General features: G+C 40.1%; 1 protein-coding gene across 2 annotated transcripts; it reads right to left on the minus strand.

Moving 5' to 3' along the window:
- Nucleotides 1–249: 249 nt before the first annotated feature.
- On the minus strand, nucleotides 250–22,885 carry TYW3 (tRNA-yW synthesizing protein 3 homolog). Of its 2 annotated transcripts, XM_068965844.1 has the most exons (6): nucleotides 22,675–22,885; nucleotides 17,652–17,732; nucleotides 15,290–15,388; nucleotides 15,001–15,072; nucleotides 12,596–12,729; nucleotides 250–655 (listed from the first exon to the last, which is right to left on the minus strand). In XM_068965844.1, exons 1-6 carry the CDS (start codon nucleotides 22,846–22,848, stop codon nucleotides 439–441), a joined length of 777 nt encoding a protein of 258 aa, XP_068821945.1. In that variant the 5' UTR covers nucleotides 22,849–22,885; the 3' UTR covers nucleotides 250–438. The 2 variants fall into 2 exon arrangements, with proteins under 2 accessions (XP_068821945.1, XP_068821947.1); XM_068965846.1 differs by lacking the exon at nucleotides 15,290–15,388.
- Between the last annotated feature and the right edge of the window lie 54 nt (nucleotides 22,886–22,939).

Consider the following 22,939-nt stretch of genomic DNA (forward strand, 5'->3'; position numbering starts at 1 on the left):
CATTCACAGAGTCTAAAGAGAGGAAAAATCCTGTCCTTGGACTCCAGGAAAATAAGCAGCAAAGTGATCCCCTTGAAAGCTGTTGATTTCAAAGTGAAAACTAAGAAAAATGTTATGATTTTTACTCAAATATTCCTAATGTTAAGGTTCCCTTGGAAGGGTATAATAGTTCTGTTTTGAAGTAGACACTGAAACTTAGAGGCATTAAAAAAAAATCATAATTTTATTTTTGCAATGACTATGTGATTTTAAAAGATAGTATATAGGAGTAAATATTATACATAGTTGTTTTTAAAAGTTAAGGGTTTCTCTAAAATATAGAGAAAGGTTAAATCTTGATTTTCTGAAAGTCTGATACACTCAACAAACTCTTATTAACAGCAGCTTTATAATATCTATTAGAAACATCATTCTACCAAGACATTTTGGAACCAAATCTCAGTAATCTTCAGGGAAGATAGTAACACTGATTCCTGGATCATCATGGTCATTATTTTCCAGTTCTTTTTCATTTCCTTCAGTAACACGTTTGCCACGTGCTTTTGCTGGGTTCCTTTTTTTTTTACGAATATATGATGTATTAACTTTCTCTTTAGGATGTGAGGCTGTAGAAACAGTTTCTTTTTCCAAAGCATGTTGAAGGCAGTGGTAAAACCTGTAAAGAAATAAAATACTTCTGTTATGTATCTGTGTGTTCTCAAACAAAATGACTAAAATATTCCTCAAACATAAAAGTATATAAATCTGGTATCTCATATTAACCTTAAGATATGAAATAAATCACAGAAATAATGTACTTCTTGTTTTCATGATTGCTTATTTATGAAAAGTAATGCATTTTCAGTTCTTTAAGAACAGTCTTGAAAACTGGATTGCAATCACCTCTTGACAACCTCTATCCTATTTCTATTCCAGATGTAGGAGTCAAAGAAAGGTAAAAAAAGAACAGAAATACTTTTCTTTAAAAAAAAAATCGTAACTGTAACAGAAGTTAATTTTAGAGAATTTGGAAAATATATGAAGTTACAGAGATGACCTCCACATAATTACCTAAAAATAACCACTCTCAATATTTTTATTTTTTCCAGCTTACTGAATAAATACATCTGTCCATGTATACATATACCTGTCTTTTATACAATTGTGATATTACATACAAAGTTTTACTTTGTTTTTTCAAATTTAATATTTATTGAAAACACTTTCCATATCACTAAATGAATTACAAAATAATACTTTTAAATGGTAGTATAACATTATGTTACTTAGATTGGCCTTTATTTTCAAGTTTTCCCAATACAAACAATGTTATAAACATTTTGGAAATAATATGATCTGTCTTCAGCTATTTAGGATAGATACCTTGAAAGTAATTACATGGTTAAAAGGTATAAGTATTTAAGGCTCTTGATAAACACTGTTTTCCAGAATGGGTATTCAAAAAAATATGCTCCTAACAGCAGAACTTGAGACCACTTCATTCATATAGTGAATATTACATCAAAAATATGCTTTACTTTGACAGGTGATAGGGTCTCTCATTATTTTTTTATTTCTTTGAAAGTGAATATATTTTGTTTATTGTTATTTGAATTTTTTACTGTAAATTATTCTTTCCCTTTACTCATTTTTCCAGTGGAGGGTTTGTGTTCATTTTCGGCAGACACCAGAAAGTAGCAAGTGGCTTGGTTTGCTCCATATGCTTCACATCAGTGCTCCACTGGGAAAGCTGAGGTTGCTAATTTCAACCTCACTGAGTCTCAAATTCCTCATTTAGAAAACTAGCTGTTATCCTGTACTTAGCACGGTTGTCAGAGGGTTGGTTATATATGTAAGTACTTAGCACAGACCCTGGCACTGATTAAGTTCTCCAGTGTGACTATTCTTACAGAATATAAACTCCATGACACCAAGGACTCCATTATCTTGTCACCTGTTCTATTCTTAGCATGGAGTACAGTGCAGCCACACCTGGTTAAAAATATGCCCAGTAAGTGAATAAATAACAACTGAACAAAAAAGGTAAACATCTGAGGTGTCATCCTAGGTCCCAAATAAAATGATCTAAAAGTTGAGAACGCTTCTGGCATTGTTGAGGTCTTATCACGATTTTAACAGTGTCCGACTCTTGGGGACCCTGTAGACTGCAGCACGCCTTTCCATCACCAACTCCCAGAGCTTGTTCAAACTCACGTCCATCGAGTCAGTGATGCCTTCCAACCATCTCATACTCTGTTATCCCCTTCTCCTTCTGCCTTCAGTCTTTCCCAGCATCAGGGTCCTTTCCAATGAGTCAGTCCTTCACATCTGGTAGCCAATGTATTGGTGTTTCAGCTTCAGCATCAGTCCTTCCAATGAATATTCAGAACTGATTTCCTTTAGGATGGACTGGTTGGACATCCTTGCAGTCCAGGGGACTCTTTTCCAATACAGTTCAAAGGCATCAGTTTTTCAGTGCTCAGCTTTCTTTATGGTCCAACTCTCACATCCATACGTGCCTACTGGAAAAACCATAGCTTTGACTGTAAGGAGTTTTGTCAACAAAGTAATGTCTCTGTTTTTTAATATGCTGTCTAGGTTGGTCATAGCTTTTCTTCCAAGGAGTAAGTGTCTTTTAATTTCATGGCTGCAGTCACCATCTGCAGTGATTTTGGAGCCCAAGAAAATAAAGTCTGTCACTGTTTACATTGTTTCTCTAACTATTTGCCATGCAGTGACAGGACCAAAGCCATGATCTTAGTTTCTTGAGTTGAGTTTTAAGCTGGGTTTTTCACCCACCTCTTTCACTTTCATCAAGAGGCTCTTTAGTTACTCTTTGCTTTCTGACAAAACGGTGGTGTCATTTGTATATCTGAAGTTATTGCTATTTCTCCGGGCAAGCTTGATTCCAGCTTGTGCTTCATAAGCCCGGCATTTCACATGATATACTCTGCATATAAGTTAAATAAACAGGGTGACAATATACAACCTTGATCCTTTCCCAATTTGGAACCAGTCCATTGTACCATGTCCAGTTCTAACTGTTGCTTCTTGACCTCCATGCAGATTTCTCAGGGGGCAGGTCAGGTGGCTTAGTATTCCCATCTCTTGAAGGATTTTCCACAGTTTGTTGTGATCCACACAGCCAAAGGGTTTGAGGTAGTCAACAAAGCAGAAGTAGATGATTTTCTGGAACTCTCTTGCTTTTTCAAAGATCCAACAAATGTTGGCAATTTGATCTCTGGTTCCTCTGCCTTTTCTAAATCCAGCTTGAAGGTATGGAAGTTCTCAGTTCAAGTCCTTTTGAAGCATCACTTAGAGAATTTTGAGCAGTAGTTTGCTAGCGTGTGAGATGAATGCAACTTTGTGGTAGTTTGAACATTCTTTGGCACTGCCTTTCTTTGGGAATGGAATGAAAACTGACCTTTTCCAGTCCTGTGGTCACTGCTGAGTTTTCCAAATTTGCTGGCATACTGAATGTAGCACTTTAATAGCATCAGCATTTAGGACTTGAAACAGGTCCGCAGGAATTCCATCACCTCCACTAGCTTTGTTAGTAGTGATACTTCCACAGGCCCTCTTGACTTCACATTCCAGGATGTCTGGCTCTAGGTAAGTGATCACACCATCGTGATTATCTGGGTCATGAAGATCTTTTTTTGTATAGCTCTTCTATGTATTCTTGCCACCTCTCCTTAGTATCTTCTGCTTCTGTTACGTCTATATCATTTCTGTCCTTTATTGTACCCATCTTTGCATGAAATATTCCCTTGGTATCATTAATTTTCTTGGAGAGACCTCTTGTCTTTCCCATTGTGTTGTTTGCCTCTATTTCTTTGCACTAATCACTGAGGAAGGCTTTCTTACCTCTCCTTGCTATTCTTTGGAACTCTGCATTCAGATGCTTGTATCTTTCCTTTTCTCCTTTGCCTTTTGCTTCTCTTCTTTTCTCAGCTATTTGTAAGGCCTCATCAGACAACCATTTTTCCTGGTTGTATTTCTTTTTCTTTGAGATGGTCTTGATCCCTGTCTCCTGTACAATGTCAGGAACCTCCATCCATAGTTCATCAGGCACTCTGTCTATCAGATCTAGTCCTTTCAACCTATTTCTCACTTCTACTGTATAATCATAAGGGATTTGATTTAGGTCATACCTGAATGATCTAGTGGTTTTCCCTACTTTCTCCAATTAAAGTCTAAATTTTACAATTAGGAGTTCATGATCTGAGCCATGGTTAGCTCTTGGTCTCGTTTTCGTTGACTGTATAGAGTTTCTCCATCTTTGGCTGCAAAAAATACAATCTGATTTCGGTATTGACCATCTGGTGATGTCCATGTGTAGAGCTGTCTACTGTGTGGTTGGAAGAGGGTGTTTGCTATGACCAGCGTTCTCTTGGCAAAACTCTGTTAGCCTTTGCCCTCCATCATTTTGTACTCCAAGGCCAAACTTGCGTGTTACTCCCGGTTACCTCTTGACTTCCTACTTTTGCACTGCAGTCCCCTAGGATGAAAAGGACATCTTTTTTTTGGTGTTAGTTCTAGAAGGTCTTATAGGTCATCATAGAACCATTCAACTTCAGCTTCTTTGGCATTAGTGGTTGGGGCATAGACTTCGATTACTGTAATATTGAACAGTTTGCCTTGGAACTGAACAGAGATCATTCTGTCCTTTTTGAGATTGTATCCAAGTACTGCATTTTGGACTCTTGTTGACTAGGATGGCTATTCCATTTCTTCTAAGGGATTTTTGCCCATAGTAGTAGATATAATGGTCATCTGAATTAAATTTGTCCATTCCCGTCCATTTAGTTCACTGATTCCTAAAATGTCGAGGTTCACCCTTGCCATCTCCTGTTCAACCACTTTCAATGTACCTTGATTCACGGACCTAACATTCCAGATTCCTATGCAATATTGTTCTTTACAGCATTGGACTTAATTCCATCACCAGTCCCATCCATAACTGGGCACTGTTTTCACTTTTGCTCCATCTCCTCATTCTTTCTGGAGTTACTTCTCCACTCTTCTTCAGTAGCATACTGGGCACCTACCTGGGGAGTCCATCTTTCAGTGTCATATCTTCTTGCTTTTACTCACTGTTCATGGGGTTCTCAAGGCAAGAATACTGAAGAGGTTTGCCATTCCCTTTTCCACCATGCTCTTATATCCTATTATAATGGGAGATTATGACAGGTAGTTTTTGACATCTACAGGATAGATTGCTATCTGAACCAATTATGTTCTTTACTTTAATTCAATAAACAGGCTAAGTTTCACTTGCAAAAGCTCTAAAACTGCCCTAAGAAAACCAAGCTAACTGCCTCTTCCCAACTACTTCACACAATGCTAAGATATACCTAACATGATTACCACATTTCCTATCCATATTTTAAGAACTTACGTAGTCACCACTATACACCTTGATATTCATCACCATTCTTGGCAGATAACTAGGCCTAAACAGTATTTCTAGAATAAATAAATCAATCTCAAAGAGGGAGGTACAGTGAAAGAGAAAACAGAACTTTAAGAATTAGAGCAAAAGGTTTCAAAAAATTTAAACTGATATTTATTTTAGATCCCATAACATGGTCACAACCTTTTCATTTAACATATTCCTTATATCCTTACTTAACTGAAACCTGGTTCCCCACAAACACACCACTGCCGTGCATTCCTGTCAAGTGGAGAATGCTTTTTCTTTCAGTATCCTGCCCACCAGAGAGGTGAACAATAAGGTAAGAATTCACCTGCCTCACCAACACTTTTCCAGACTAAACTCCTTTATCTGCCCCTCAGATTATCTACCAATATTCTTTTCAGTCCTTTATACTCATGAAAACTTCTACACTTGGCCTGATCTTTGTCTCCAGGTCTTGCCATTATCCTGGGTGACTTCAATGATTGGTTTTCTTCTCATTTTCCACACTGCCTATATAGCATGGTTTTTAAAAATGCCTCAGTAGAATGACTCACTTTATGTAAAACAAATCTAAGTATGCTACAAAAGGGTATGAATCACCCTTATCTGATCATAAGAGGCTATTCATGATGTTCAACATTCTCTTCCATCAGTCTCTCCCCAACCCTGCTCTTTAAACTTAGGTAACCAGGTCTTTTCTCTGGATTCTACTGTATTCCTCGAAAATTAAAGATAAGATTAAATTCTTCTTTTATGAGCACAGCAAATTAACAGCTGTGTAAAATACCTTGTTGACCACACTAAAAAGGTAATTAAAGAGGAATAGGTGCCTTACTTCTAATCTTCCATTAAACAACCTAAGAATTCAAAGCTATAATCCTTGGGGAACCAAAGAAACAAGTGGTAAAAAGGAACAAAGACCTTTTCCATGTTGAGAGCCAAGAATACAATTTCAACTACTTTTTTCTTTTTCTGTGTTAAGGGAACTTTTAAAATGTCCTTTGGGAAACTATCTTACTCAATAAGTCAGAAATTTGTTTCTCAATTACATGTTCTCTTCTCATGCTATGACCCTTTATACAGCATTCCAAAGCCTGATTCTCAAAATATAATTTTCTCAACTTTCAAAGGCAACAAAAAGAGCTGGGAGTATAAAAAGAAATATATGCTCAGGCAACTGTTTTTCTGCTCCTCTCCAAAGAAAAGCAAATTGTCTTCCGTTTTTCCACCTCTGTAGTCAAGGGTATCATGACACAGGGCAACTTGTATATAGTTCTCTTCATGACAGAACTTTTCAGACCAGCTCTGGGAAAACGAATTTTTGTTCTTCAGATCAGTTAGGGGACCATGGGCAATAAAAAGCTGGTATTTCTGACTTCTGAAATAGGAACATAAAGTTAATGAAATCTTAAGCACAACTTCATATCCTTTTGCATACGTACATGTGTGGGCTTCCCTGGTGGCTCAGAGGTTAAAGCGTCTGCCTCCAATGCGGGAGACCCGGATTCGATCCCTGGGTCGGGAAGATCCCCTGGAGAAAGAAATGGCAACCCACTCCAGTATTCTTGCCTGGAGAATCCCATGGACTGAGGAGCCTTGTGGGCTGCAGTCCATGGGGTCACAAAGAGTCGGACACGACTGAGTGACTTTACTTACTTACTTATTTACTTATGTGTGTAAAGTCGCTTCAGTTGTGTCTGACTCTGTGTAATGCTATGGACTGATCCTCCAGGCAAGAGTACTGGAGTGGGTTGCCTGGGGGTCTTCCCAACCCAGGGACTGAAGCGCATCTCCTGTGTTTCATCTCCTGTGGATTCTTTAACCCTGAACCACTGGGGAAGCCCTCACACCCTTTTAGGCTTCTATTACTCACAAATAACAAAAAGAAGACTATTCTCATATATTAGGTATTTGGGTTTTTAACTGATTTTAAGCTCTAGCATTTTTATTAAAAAACATATGTGACAGAACCTGTGCCAGGTGCTAAAAACAAGTAAGTAATGGCCTGTACCCTCAGGGAGCTCAGGGCTTGATGGGAGCTGCAGAGCTGTAAAGATAAATTCAATGTGCCACGAAAAAGCTAAGATAAAATAGGAAAACATGGGGCACTTAGCTCCAAGAAAGATCAAGAAATACTCCTTGGGGAAAAAAACCCCAAAGCCTGGGCTGAATCGCAAGAATGAATGGGAGCAGGCGAGGTGAATTCCTCTCTCTTCTGGCACAGAGAGGAATTATGAGAGGAAAAACTGAGGGGAGGGGACATCCAAGGAGAAAATACCAGAAAACGTATGTTTTCCCTTTATATTACTTACTTCTCTGACCATAAGTATATAGAGAATTGTGTGAGTTATTTATTTACCAGCTTTATTTCCATTAAAAAAAATAAGACTTGACTCCGCCTTCTCCTCTGCCCTCATTTCTATCTGCTGCCACGTTAGGATTATGCTCTGCAGGACGATTCCCATTCACCTTGTTACTTGGAGTCCTGTTACTTCTTACCCAGACTATGTATCAAGTCTATTCTGGTAGTCCCATCAGTAAGCCATCTTACACGTCTTCCAGAATAATGACCTTAAGTTTGTGAAGCCATAAAGGTAGCACTATTTTTTTTTAAAGTAGCACTACTGTTAGAACAAATCTGTCAAATAAATTCAGCAAGCATTTATTACCCACTATTCTCCTATCAGACACTCAGAAAATGATGAGAAACTGTACTTGGCTTTGGGGAACTCAATATAATGTATTAACTTTTCAGTTCCTTTATTATTTATGATTAATTCAATCAAGTTATTGGGTTTCTACTCTATAAAGTTTTAGGATAAGAGATATTTAAAGTGTGGGTATGGATGGATATGTGTTTGGTTGGTATCTGTCTGTGGGGGGAGTTAGTCCTATTTAAAAGGTGACCATCTTGTAGTGGGGTAAAAAGACATACATGAAATTAAGTAAGTGTAATTCAATATGGTTCACATTTCTCTTTGCACTGAGGCATAAACAGTAATAATGCTTGTAAATGGTAGGACTCTGAACCAAGGAAATTGTTAAAAGAGGTTAAGACTAAGATAAGATATTGAGGAAAGGCTGATAGGATATTTGGTTAGATATATTCAATAGGTTATTAGATATATGGGCCCAGAACTTGGGAGATATTTGGAAGATCTACCCCAGGTGGTGGTAATGGTAAAGGACCCTCCTGCCAATGCAGGAGACATAAGAGATATGGGTTCAATCCCTGAGGTGGGAAGATTCCCCTGGAGAAGGGCATGGCAACCCACTCTAGTATTCTTGCCTGGAGAATCCCTATGGACAGAGGGGCCTGGTGTGCTGCAGTCCATAGCGTCTCAGAGTCGGACATGACTGAAGCGACTTAGCAACCAGTGTCTGGGGAAGCTAAAGCAATGGGAGGAATCCCGGAGAACAAAAGTATTTAACCAATAGGTAGAATAACAAGAGAAATCCAGAAGGAAGCTAAGAAAAAGCACCAGAAGGAAAGGAGCAAAGTGATGTCACGCAAATGCTTACCAACAGGTGTAAGGAAAATGATCAATGTCATTAATCATCAGGGAAATGCAAATCAAAATCATAATGAGATATTATCTCACACCTGCAAGGATGGCGCTTAACAAAACAAAAGACAAGTGTTGGCAGGGATGTTGAGGAAAGGATGCCAATGAACTGAATAATGGCTAAAATTGTGAATTTTATGTTATGTATATTTTACCATAAAAAAGTAAAAAACAAAAAGCCAACCATTAGAAATATTTACTTTTTTGCTCTAATTTGCTTAATTTTTATCAATATTATATGCTAATATACTTGGACTTTTTATTCTACATTTTATTTAACATTTATTTTCTTATTACACAGTTGGTGAGAAGAGGAACACGGCTAATGTCATCCAATCTAAGTCAATCTTGATCTCTTATTAACAGCTACAAAGATAGCCCTCCTCTTATAACTGGTAAATGAACCTCCAAACTTCCCATGTTTCACCTGGAAATCATTATAGATGAAATTATCTTCCTCTTTCCATGAAGAAGTGGGCTTGGGAATTGTTTTTTACGAAAGAGACCTCTTGCCATTAAAATAATATCTTAACTTTTGATTATCACATTTCAAGAATATTTCTTGTTGCTGGAATGCTACTCATTAGGATTTTGACTTTTAAAACTTCTCTTATTACAGCTGTTTGAATTGTGAAACTTTGGTCCCATGACAAACCAATTTTATACTCAACATCTGATTGCAGAACTCATCACCTCCAGTGTTTAATTTTTCTCTTTTCCACATCAGAAGAGTAGCTCTTTTTCTGCATTTGGTTGAATATACAGCTGTTCCCCAAGGAGCTCCCTAATTTGTTCACTCTTTCTGAATTCACATGTAATCTTCTAATCAGTATCTTAAGACACTTTTTACCCTTCTTTAATTTTTCACTGATTTTATATGATGAGCATGACTCTCTTGATAGCAGCATGCACACTATAATCTCAAAACATATTTTTGAGTCAATGGATTTAAAGCATAATTTGATTTTATAGTTGGTGAACGTGGCTCAATTAACTTCACCAGGTGTACAGTTAGTTGATCTTGGGCTATATTTATAATCTTGTTGAAATTCAAGTAAGAAAACAGAGAAACTGATTTCCTACCTCCTACTTTTTTACCAACAGTCTCACAGTTAGAAGACTAACAAATGTAGCCAACTTTTGGGATGGTACCAATAAATACTGCAGCCTGGCATGCTGCAGTCCATGGGGTTGCATAGAGGTAGACACGACTTAGCAACTGAAAAACCAGCAATAAATACCTATATACAGTTCAAACTCTGTAGCCTGGTGGAATGGAGACAGCAAGGGCACCCCACTCCAGTACTTTCACCTGGAAAATCCCATGGACGGAAGAGCCTAGTAGGCTATAGTCCATGAGCTCGCTAAGAGTTGGACATGACTAAGCGACTTCACTTTCACTTTTCCTTTCATGCATTGGAGAAGGAAATGGCAACCCACTGTACTTGCCTGGAGAATCCCAGGGACAGGGGAGCCTGTTGGGCTGCCGTCTATGGGGTCGCACAGAGTCGGACACAACTGAGGTGACTTAGCAGCTGTAGCAGCCTGGTGGAATGGCTGGGTAACTTCAGTTACTTTCTTGAAATCACTTTATTTAGAACATCTGCTCAAAGTACCTTGTGATCAGGAAAACTCTTAAGCTTTTTCAACCAGGTTTCCACTAAAAAATTAAGCCCTAATGCCCACAGACAGCCACTATTTTATGTCATGAATTAATTAACTTATCTCCAATGTATCTTGGCTGGTATAATTTATATGGCACTGCTGGGAGAACTGAGAAATAGTCACTTGCATAATTTTGTTAATGTTATGGTTCAAATAAGGAGCTCTGGATGAAAAAGCTTGGATGGTGATACTGAGGTAATTATAGGCTTATTCTCTGTATGAGTCAGTGAAGAAGGAGAAAGGTTATCCTAAGAATCATGACATGACACAGATGGGGCCTGTCATTCGATATATGCCGTCTAATATATGCTAAAATTGTTAAGACAGATACAAGAAAACTGAAGCCAAGAGAGTTAAGTTGTGGTGGGTGCAGGATTTGAACTCAGTTCTGCCTCTGGAACCCAATTCTACCTCTTTCCAGCATGCTGTTGTGCTGCCAGAGTGGCTTCTGGCTTTAGCTGTTTAGTAAAAACTTCTAGGTATTAAAGAATTTTAAGGTATTAAAGAATGTTAAGCAGACGAGTTAAGCAAGAGGATTTCTTTTCACTTTACAGACAGGATTCTGATGGTGTTACAGAGAATGGCTTAGCAGAGAGACACCCTGAAAACATTCTACTCTTAGATCAGTGGTCCTGAATGAAGAATGTGGCAGGAAGGGTGGGGAGAGAAGAGTGAGTCAGGAGTGATTTCAGCAGTGACTGACTGGTTGTGAGGTGACCAAAGGGGTGCTGCTGCTGCTGCTGCTAAGTTGCTTCAGTCGTGTCCGACTCTGCGACCCCATAGACGGCAGCCCACCAGGCTCCCCTGTCCTTGGGATTCTCCAGGCAAGAATACTGGAGTGAGTTGCCATTTCCTTCTCCAATGCATGAAGGTGAAAAGCGAAAGTGAAGCCGCTCAGTCATGTCCGACTCTTAGAGACCCCATGGACTGCAGCCTACCAGGCTCCTCTGTCCATGGGATTTTCCAGGCAAGAGTACTGGAGTGGGGTGCCATTGCCTTCTCCAGACCAAAGAGGTGGGGAGAAAGCCAAAAAGGAAATAATAAATGACGACAAGATGATTTCTTCAATAACTCAGAAATACACATCTTACTGATGGTAGGTTAGTGGCATTTATCTTCATATATAAAAAGCAGCATAATAGTCACTTCTTTATATCAAAAATTCTATTCTGAGGAAAAAGTTGAGAAAAAGTAATGTGAAATTAATCAAGCAGAAACAAGAGAAATATAAAGATGTGCACGGACAGCCATAATCCTTCTGACTGGGGCAGTTATGCCAATTCAAATCTAATTCATGACAAGAGCTGGGTTCTGATCTAGCCAGAGGTATAAAATATTTATCAGATTAAAATTAACCAGGCTGTTCTCCTCAAAAGGAGATTTTAAGTAATCTTCAGTAGGTCCCATCCCAGGGGCAGAGTGCACCGTGTCCCTGGCTGCCTTCGGCTGGATCAGTGTTGTCCCTGTGGCTGCCTCGCTCTCACCTGAGTGACTATACCGCCTTAATGCCTGGTGCTGGCAGCTGCATGTCCCACTGTCCTGCCTGGAGCGTCCTCCCCTTTATGCTCCATGTAGTACCCACTGCAGTTTGGCCTTTATGCGTACTATGTGCTAAGTCTCTTCAGCTGTGTCCGACTCTGGGCAACCCTGTGGCCAGTACCCCACGAGGTTCCTCTGTCCATGGGGTTTCCCAGGCAAGAATACTGGAGTGGGTTGCCATTTCCTTCTTGAGGGATCTTCCCAACCCAGGGATCGAACCCACATCTCTTATGTCTCCTGCACTGGCAGGCAGGTTTCTTACCACTGGCCTACTCTCATCAATTATTTTCATTATCTTTATTATTTATGATAAGGCTACAAATATAAAACCAGCTGGGAGTATAAACTGGAGATGATGTGTATTAATATTTTCAAAGAAGGCCTAGGTATATAAGACTAACATGGAAATATATCATTAACATACCTTTCAATTCTCTTCTTGTTTTCTTCCATTTTTTGATTTGCTATCTTTAGTAGGAAGTTGATGTATTCCTCTGTCACCATCAGTTTTCCTTGATGGCTTAATGGAACTTCTAAGCCATGGGTGCTCCGGACAGCCTACAAGGAACAATTTAGACTGGATGACTTATGTACTAGAGATGCTGAAGATAACTAAAGAATAGTCCACTCAGGGCTGTGTTTATATATAGTTTAGCTCCTTTAGAGGGCTTCCCTGGTGGCTCAGTGGGTAAAGCGTCTGCCTACAATGTGGGAGACCCGGGTTCGATCCCTGGGTCGGGAAGATCCCCTGGAGAAGGAAATGGCAACCCACTCCAGTTACTCTTGCCTGGAAAATCCCATGGACTGAGAAGCCTGGTAGGCTACAGTCCATGGGGTCGCAAAAAGTTGGACACGACTGAGCGACTTTCCTTTCCTTTCCTTTAGCTCCATTACAGCACTTAGGTTTGCACTTTGATACAATTTAGTCAAATACAGTTGAATCAAAGGAGAGTAAATAGATTTTCCTATCATATAAAGTCATTTGCAAAGAAAATCGTTTTATACAGTCTTTCAGAGAAGCAGATATTATCAGAGTTCAATAAACTTAATAGTATCAATTTCATGAAATCTAAGGAAGTTTTAATATACTATTTAAAAGAAACAAAATAAATGAAACCTCAACAGAAGTTTTAAGGGAAAATCAAAATGGCTTGGATGCTGAAGGGCCTCTTAGCAATGCTTGTACAGGGTGGTTACAAGATAAAGCAGGCCTGTTCCATCACACAAAGTGGCTGCTTTCTTGATGCTTTAGGGTTGCCAGTCTTAGTAACCCCATTGAGGAAACAGTCAGCATGTTCTCAGTAAATCCAAACACTGGATATAGATTAAGAAACAACAGAAACTCCTATGAGGCAGAAAAATTCATTCAACGAGCCTTTACTGAGTGTCTGCAATTTTGCAGGCCCCACGGAAGGTATGAAGATACAGGATGAATACACATGGTCCCCATCTAAAAGAGAGCGAACACGTCTGAACGAAATACCAAGTGAACAAAGAATCACAATCCAACACGGTACCAAGAAGAAACACATAAATGTGCGTGTGCATGCATGCATGCACACACACACACAAACACAAAATAGAAGAGGAGCAACTAACTGAGACAGGTGGTGGTTTTATGGGATTTTAAACCATACGTATAATTTCACCAGATGTAAAAATGGGAGAAGGGGAGCATTCAGCCAGAGAAAGAACTTTTCTATAGTGACAGGACATGAAAAGCATAATATGTTCGGGAAATGACCAACAGCATTTTCTCTGGCTGGAGTGGAAGCATGCTAGTGGAATGTGAGCATAAATAAGGTAGATGCAAAATAGTTTATTTACGTAAGGTCTTGAAAGTCAGAGAAAATACCAGGTGACCTTGACTTCTTTAAAACCGGCATTCTGACACTACTGGCTAGAGGGACTGAAGGAAAAGATGGGGAGGACGAAGACCAGGCAGGAGACTGCTGTAACGACAGAGGTGAGAGATGAAGAGGGCTTAAGCAGGGGCAGTGGAAGAGGGCTGGGAGAGGTGGAGGCCAGAGTGAGGACACAGGTAGATGTGACAGATTTCTCACTAATTTAATAAAGAAGACAAAGGAGAGAAAGGTGGAAGAGTGGTTCTGTTTTTGCTCGGGCCACCAGACGTACATAGTGGGGAGTGAGATGGGGACTCAAATCAGTACCATGAGCTCTGCTTTTCTATTTAGTCATGCACCCTTATGGCAGAAAGTGAAGAGGAACTAAAAAGCCTCTTGATGAAAGTGAAACAGAGTGAAAAAGTTGGCTTAAGGCTCAACATTCAGAAAATGAAGATCATGGCATCTGGTCCCATCACTTCATGGGAAATAGATGGGGAAACAGTGGAAACAGTGTCAGACTTCATTTTTGGGGGCTCCAAAATCACTGCAGATGGTGACTGCAGCCATGAAATTAAAAGATGCTTATTCCTTGGAAGAAAAGTTATGAAGGATGCCGTGATCTTCGTTTTCTGAATGTTGAGCTTTAAGCCAACTTTTTCACTCTCCTCTTTCACTTTCATCAAGAGGCTATTTAGTTCCTCTTCACTTTTTGCCATAAGGGTGGTGTCATCTGCATATCTGAGGTGATTGATATTTCTCCCGGCAATCTTGATTCCAGCTTGTGTTTCTTCCAGTCCAGCGTTTCTCATGATGTACTCTGCCTCAAATGTAAAGCTAAGAACTCTGGACTTTGCCCTGTACCGAAAAGTCAGTCACTGAAGGTTTCTGAACAGGGAATGGCAGGAAGATTTGAGTAGAAGGTTATTTGATAATCTGGATTACTTCATGATCAAAGAATTGCTTTTCACCAAAAGTACCTTACCAGCATAATCTTTCCTCTCTTTCCCACAGTTATGCCAGAGTTCCTGAAGCCAGAATCCATTGCCACTGAATGCTGTAAGAAAATAAATTTGTTAAATTCTGATCATCTGGCTAACCATATAAACACTTTAGCTCTACAAACTGCTGAAACATATATAACCTCAAATCTATAATTAGATAAAACATTAGTTGATTAAACTAGCATTGTATTAACTGTGGTAGAAGATTTAAAGTTCAAAATTACATCTACTCATATACCTATAAATTCAAGTATAAGCACAAAATTTTACCAGAATCTGTGCATCTTGCAACTGTCGACACTGCACATGAAGAACAAGTGGCTCAAATTTCAAAACGGCATCGCCCTTCGCTTTCTTCAGGGCCACAGTCTAAATATATGGAAAACATTAGGATTACACACAAATACATGATCCTATTCCTTGGTGACCCTTTATCTTACGTACCTTCAATTTTTCCAAAGAACTTTCAGACTCATTCTGCATCGTTCTTCCACAGTAACTCTTCACTCTGCTTTCTTGGATCTCTTTCTCCAAAACTCATTAATCTTTTCTCTAATTATTCTTTTAGGAGACTTGATTTCTAATCCTCTCATAAACCATCTGTGGCATTCTTTCAAACCATACCTCAAACGAGTAAACTATTACTTTATATTTTTAATAAAGGAATATGGAATGTGAAGACTGTACTAGATCTGTCCAAATGCTTTGTTGTTAGATTGAAGATTGAGACACATGTATTATTATGCTTCAGCTAGAATCTGTTATGTGAACGGAGAACTTCCAGATGTTCAAGCTGGATTTAGAAAAGGCAAAGGAATCAGAGATTAAATTGCCAACATCTGTTGGACCACAGAAAATGCAAGGGAATTCCAGAAAAACATCTATTTCTGCCTCATTAACTATGCTAAACCCTTTGACTGTGTGGATCACAACAAACTGTGGAAAATTCTTAGAGATGGGAATACCAGACCACCTAACCTGCCTCCTGAGAAATCTGTATGCAGGTCAAGAAGCAATAGTCACAATTGAACATGGAACAACAGACTGGTTCAAAATTGGGAAAGGAATACGTCAAGGCTGTATATTGTCACCATGTTTACTTAACTTATACGCAGAGTATATCATGTGAAATGCTGGGCTGGATGAATCACAAGCTGGAATCAAGATTGCTGGGAGAAATAACAACCACCTCAGATATACAGATGATACACCGCCCTTATGGCAGAAAGCGAAGAGGAACTAAAAAGCCTCTTGATGAAGGTGAAAGAGGAGAGTGAAAAAGCTGGCTTAAAATGCAACATTCAAAAAACAAAGATCATGGCATCTGGTCCCATCACTTCAGGGCATAGAGATGGGGAAAAATAGAAACAGTGTAAGACTTTATTTTCTTGGGCTCTAAAATCACTGTGAACGATGAATGCAGCCATGAAATTAAAAGACGCTTGCTCCTTGGAAGAAAAGTTATGACCAACCTAGACACCGTATTAAAAAGCAGAGATATTACTTTGCCTACAAAGGTCTGTCTAGTCAAAGCTATGCTTTTTCCAGTAGTCATATATGGATGTAAGAGCTGGACGATAAAGAAAACAGCTCCAAAGAATTGATGCTTTTGAATTGTGGTGTTGGAGAAGACTCTTGAGAGTCTCTTGGACTGCAAGGAGACCCAATCAGTCCATCCTAAAGGAAATCAGTTTTGAATATTCATTGGAAGAACTGATGCTGAAGCTGAAACTCCAATACTTTGGCTACCTGATGGGAGGAACTGACTCATGAGGAAAAGACCCTGATGCTAGAAAGACTGAAGGCAGGAGAAGGGGACAACAGATGGTTGGATGGCATCACCGACTCAATGGACATGAGTTTCAGCAAGCGCTGGGAGATGGTGAAGGACACGGAAGCCTGGTGTGTTGCAGTCCATGGGGTCACAAAGAGTTGCACGTGACTCAGTGACTGAACAGCAACAGAATCTGGACGAGGCAGGTGTTACCTCTGTCTGCCTAACCTAACCGCACCATTCTCCCTCCTTCACATCATTTGACTCTGGTGCGACTGTCAGTTGTGACCCTGTCGCTCATTGCTCCCACTATATAATATCAGACAACAAGTGCCTGGGTCTAATCAAGGAGAGCATTCTATTCTACTGCCAAAGATAACTCATCTTGGCAGAGAATGCCTCACCAGGCAGGATGACTCAGAGTCCTTTGGAAATAATGCATGGATCTTAAAAGTGAATCTCTTTCTGCTGGGTTGCTGGCAGCTATCTTTCCTGCCACAAAGATTATCTGCAGCGGAAGAGAAGGGCAAACATACAGAGAGAACCAGTACCCAGAGGGGACTGAGTGAGTACTCTGAAGACAACATTTAGGCACCTGAGCCAGTAATGTAAAACGCCCGACTAATATGAATTTATATGAACTCACCTAAACATTTTAATTGAGGGAACTAAATAATCCAGCAGAGACAGTAGTCTCCCACAACTAAAAAAACCAGCCATTGTAATGAACGCTCTTTAGCCCTTGTAATCTGCAGTCATTAAAACTGTGCACATAAATTGAATTTTCTATTCTTTTCATATATATTTAAAGTGACTGTGAATTAAAGCTTATTTCTAAATTTATATATAAAAACTTACCACATCATCTTTCACACAGGCTTTGTGTGTAACCAGTAGCCAGCAACAGTTTTGTTTCTGAACCTCAGAACCATTTATACTCTAAAGTGAAAAAATAACATAGTTTAAGGTAGTCACATAATATTTATAAAATAAGAAGTACAATGTGTAGCATATTTTGTGCTTGTGCTGTCCTTAGTCACTCAGTCATGTCCAACTGTTAGGCGACCCCAGGCTTCTCTGTCCGTGGGGATTCTCCAGGCAAGAATACTAGAGTAGGTTGCCATGCCGTCCTCCAGGAGATCTTCCCAACCCAGAGATCCAACCCAGGTCTCCCACATTGCAGGAGGATTCTTTTCCGTCTGAGCCATCAGGGAAGCCCATTTTAGGCTTTCTCCTAAGAATTAAGAATCACAAGTGGTGGTTTTAAGTATAACTAAGAACAATTGAATAGGCTTTTGGGTAAAATTAAACATAAAACAAAAATGAAATGAAATTATTTGAGATAGAAAGAAAGTAATTTATTAAGATAAAAATACTTAATAAATATTTTCTGAAATACGGTCATGTTTTTGTTAGAAGAAAAGGTATTATTACAAGGGGTTGTATACTAGTAGCCCCTAAGTTGTATTCTAGCTGTTTTATATGATTCAGATCAGTTCAGTCGCTCAGTCGTGTCCGACCCTTTGCGACCCCATGAATCGCAGCACGCCAGGCCTCCCTGTCCATCACCATCTCCCGGAGTTCACTCAGACCCACGTCCATCGAGTCGGCGATGCCATCCAGCCATCTCATCCTCGGTCGTCCCCTTCTCCTCCTGCTCCCAATCCCTCCCAGCATCAGAGTCTTTTCCAATGAGTCAACTCTGCATGAGGTGGCCAAAGTACTGGAGCTTCAGCTTTAGCATCATTCCTTCCAAAGAAATCCCAGGGTTGATCTCCTTCAAAATGGACTGGTTGGATCTCCTTGCAGTCCAAGGGACTCTCAAAAGTCTTCTCCAACACCACAGTTCAAAGGCATAAATTCTTCAGCGTTCAGCCTTCTTCACAGTCCAACTCTCACATCCATACATGACCACAGGAAAAACCATAGCCTTGACTAGATGGACCTTAGTCGGCAAAGTAATGTCTCTGCTTTTGAATATGCTATCTAGATTGGTCATAACTTATCTTCCAAGGAGTAAGCGTCTTTTAATATGATTAGCAGGACATTAAAAATATTTTTTAAAATTCCTTTTGTAAGAAAGCACTGTTCCAGTCCCACACAAGATCTACTGATGCCTGATCTGTTCATACCTTTCTATGTCCCTAGTCACTATAGGCATAAATTTGTGACCTCTGGATTAGACTTTATATGTAGCACCAAAGAGCAGAGCTAGGACTGAAAGTTTAGAATTTTATTTTACCAGTATTCTTTGTTTATTAACTGTAAAAATGTTTATTTGTCAAGTTCTATTGGGTACTTTGTATATAAACAGAAGAAAAGCTATGACAAACCTAGACAGCATATTAAAAATCAGAGACACTATTTTGCCAACAAAGGTCTGCATAGTCAAAGCTATGATTATTCCAGTAGTCATGTATGGACATGAGAGTTGGACCATAAAGAAGGCTGAGTGCCAAAGAACTATGCTTTCTAGCTTGGTTTTGGAGAAGATTCTTGAGAATCCCTTGAACAGCAAGGATATCAAACCAGTCAATCCTAAAGGCAGTCAGTCCTAAATATTCATTGGAAGGACTGATGCTGAAACTGAAGCTCCAATACTTTGGCCACATAATGCAAAGAACTGACTCATTACAAAAACCCTGATGCTGGGAAACATTGAAGGCAAAAAGAGAAGAGGGCAGCAGACGATGAGATGGTAAGACAGCATTACTGACTCACTGGACGTGAGTTTGAGCAAGCTCTGGGAGATGGTGAAGGACAGGGAAGCCTGGCTTACCGCAGTCCATGGGGTCACAAAGAGTCTGACCTGACTGAGCGACAACAATACATATAAACAGATCCTATCCTCAAGGACAATTGAAAAAGGATATAGGAAACCACATGCACTTTCTATGCAGTAAACAGGGTTTATATATAAACTGTAAAATTTTCCAACTAACTTTTTGAAATAATTCCAACAAATTAGAACTGCTAGGACTAAAAATATACAAAATTTATAGTTTTGAGTCTAAACTATAATAGATTTTTCCCTACTATACAGAGGGGATTTCATCAATCTTGGCCCCCCAGTGTTTATGTGGGTATGTTTCCTAAAACTGTACAAATGTTAATATTGGGTTTCCCTGGTGGTTCAGACAGTAAAGAATTCATCTGCAATGCAAGAGACCCAGGTCAGATCCAAATATGGTATTACAAAGAAATTGCATTTCATTTGCTACTGTTCAACTCAGTCATCTTCTTATGCTTAATCCTTACTAGTCACTTGTGTTATTTCATTTTCTTCTTTTTTTTCATTTGTCTTGGTTTATCAACGTCTTTGTTACTGGTTTCCAAGAGCTCATTTATGCCTAAGGTTAACCATTTGTCAGGCAATGAAAATGAAATACCGTATTTTACTGTCAATTTACTATGATGTTTTATATTTTGCTTGTGTATTAAAATACAGTCATGCTGTGTTTCATGAAAATAAATCAATCACCATACTTCCACAAGGTGACTTTTATACATTAGGTACACAGGAGACTTTGCCATCTGGCTTTAGAATGGAGAAGAGTTGTGCTTCTTCAAATAACTGATCTGTTTTCATTGAATGACCTCACTCAGGGACTGATGTTGATCTAATGCTGGCTGCCCTAAATCTTACAGCCAAATGTGTGACCCACCTCTAGCAAATTAACAGTCTCGTGGTATATTTTGAGAACTAATGCCATTTCTGCTTCATCTTATCTATACTCCTTTTATTCAGATTTTCTCACTTTTTATTTTCCTTCTTGTATTGCCTACTTGTAAGCTGATCCAAATTCTTCCAGAAATAAGGCAAAGTGAAAATAAATACAAGGTATAAGGTAATACATAAAATGAAAAGATGTTCAGGAAAAAGTCCTAAAGGTAGTTCAGAAGAAGTAGTCATTGCTTCCAAGCAGATGTGTGTGTTTGTGCTCAGGTAGGAAAGAGGCGTTTGGGGAGGTATGTCTCAGATATGCAAAGATGGGGGTAAACATTTCAGGAAAAATAAAGATGAACAAAGGCAGATAAATGTAAGAGGAAAAAGAGAATAGTTCAGTTTCAGTGACCAGATTAAGATGAGGAGTCAGAGGGGAAAAACAGAAGGGGAAAACTGAAAAGTGTATTAGAGTATCTCACCAGGGCTTCCCTGATGGCTCCGATGGTTAAGAATACACCTGCAGTGCAGGAGACCTGGGTTCCATCCCTGGGTTGGGAAGATCCCCTGGAGGAGGGTATGGCAACCTACTCCAGTATTCTTGCCTGGAGGATCCCCATGGACAGAGAAGCCTAGCCAGGCTACAGTTCATGAGGTTGCAAAGAGCTGGACACGACTGAGTGACTAAGCACAACAAAGCACAAAGTATTTCAGCATAGATGAGTGACAGTACACACACTGTGCTTTATAAAGGGGAATCTGTTACCAGTGTGTAACATGGTTTGGGGTAGGGAGACTGGTAATTCAGTGACCTGTTAGGAAATCACTGCATAAATTCAGGTAAGACAGGGCAGGAGAAATGAGGGAAGAGAGAGAAAGCAAGCCAAGCAATGGAAGCAAAATAAGAATGAACAGACCCTGCTAACTTGGGAGACATTCACATGACCTGTCAGTGAGAAATCTAAAGAATGAGTTTACAAGCATGGCGTCTTGCAAGCTCTGAATTCGATCTTAATGTTAAAGTGAACACACAGCTAACTTTTATAGTGCACTTAATATGCCAGGCAGGGTGCTAAAGTTTTAAAGTTGTGTCCAACTCTTTGCGACCCAGCGGACTATACAGTCCATGGAATTCTCCAGGCCAGAATACTGGAGTGGATAGCCTTTCCCTTTTCTAGGGGATCTTCCCAACCCAGGCCTCCCGCACTGCAGGCGGACTCTCTACCAGCTGAGACACAAGGGCTTCCCTCGTGGCTTCCTTTTTTGAAGCTACGTAATCACTGACTCGATGGACGTGAGTCTGAGTGAACTCCGGGAGTTGGTGATGGACAGGGAGGCCTGGCGTGCTGCGATTCATGGGGTCGCAAAAGGTCGGACACGACTGAGCGACTGAACTGAACGGAACTGAAAAATTACCAGAGTTGTAATAATAGAGTGGGCCACTAGGAGGCAGTGAACTCCTTAACCATGTTGCTGCTGCTGCTAAATCGCTTCAGTCGTGTCCGACTCCGTGCGACCCCATAGACGGCAGCCCACCAGGCTCCCCAGTCCCTGGGATTCTCCAGGCAAGAACACTGGAGTGGGTTGCCATTTCCTTCTCCAATGCATGAAGGTGAAAAGTGAAAGTGAAGTCGCTCAGTCGTGTCCGACTCTTAGCGACCCCATGGACTGCAGCCTACCAGGCTCCTCTGTCCATGGGATTTTCCAGGCAAGAGTACTGGAGGGGGGTGCCATTGCCTTCTCCGCCTTAACCATAGCGAGCAGCAATCAACTGGTTAACAAAGGTCTGGTAGAGCGGTCGACCAGAAGGGAGCCGCCTCGCCAGACTAGAAAATCTTTAAATCTCCTTAGTATTGAAAAAATAAAATTCCCTTAGTGTGTGTGTGTGTGTTTTAAGTCTCTAAACCTTGCAACTCAACATCATTCCCAGGCTAGCAGTTTCAGCATTATTTGGGGGCTTGTAAGAAATGCAGATTAAGTCCTAGCCTTGACGTGTAGAATCAGAATATGTATTTTTAAAATTCTCCCAAGTAATTAATAAACACATTAAAGTTTTAGACACATCGATTTAAGTAACGCTGTCAGCTTAAGGAGACCGAGATCACCGAGCAGAAGGACAAACAGGCAAGCTGGGTTGGGGTGTTACATCGAGCGGGTGTAGGAGTTCCCGTCGTGCACAATACAGGGCAGGACTGGAAGGGCACAAAGGGTCCTCACCCCGTCTAGGAGGATGATTCGGCCAGCGCAGGAACTGGTGGTGAAAAACTGTTCTTGCCCATTTAGGAGCTGCACAATCTCTAACACGTCCTCGTCCACACTGCCCTTCCGGCTGAGGTCCGCTTTGCTCAGACACTGCGCCTTCCACCTCTTGAACTCTGCGCTAAGATCCATGCGACGAAGGAGTTAGAGTCTGGACTTTTCGCGTTAGCCTTGTTTCCCCTGGAGGCAGCCATATTGACGTCAATGGTGGCCGGGAAGGTCC

Source organism: Capricornis sumatraensis, chromosome 2, assembly GCF_032405125.1.
Source record: "Capricornis sumatraensis isolate serow.1 chromosome 2, serow.2, whole genome shotgun sequence".
In the NCBI taxonomy this organism is placed as follows: Eukaryota; Metazoa; Chordata; class Mammalia; order Artiodactyla; family Bovidae; genus Capricornis; species Capricornis sumatraensis.

Coding starts and splice junctions, on each gene's coding strand:
- TYW3 (XM_068965844.1), bottom strand. CDS start 22,848: ATGGATCTTAGCGCAGAGTTCAAGAGGTGGAAGGCGCAGTGTCTGAGC. Junction 17,733..22,674: donor GAATCATCCTCCTAGACGGG/GTGAGGACCCTT, acceptor TTTTCACTTTAG/AGTATAAATGGTTCTGAGGT. Junction 15,389..17,651: donor CCTGTGTGAAAGATGATGTG/GTAAGTTTTTAT, acceptor CCATATATTTAG/ACTGTGGCCCTGAAGAAAGC.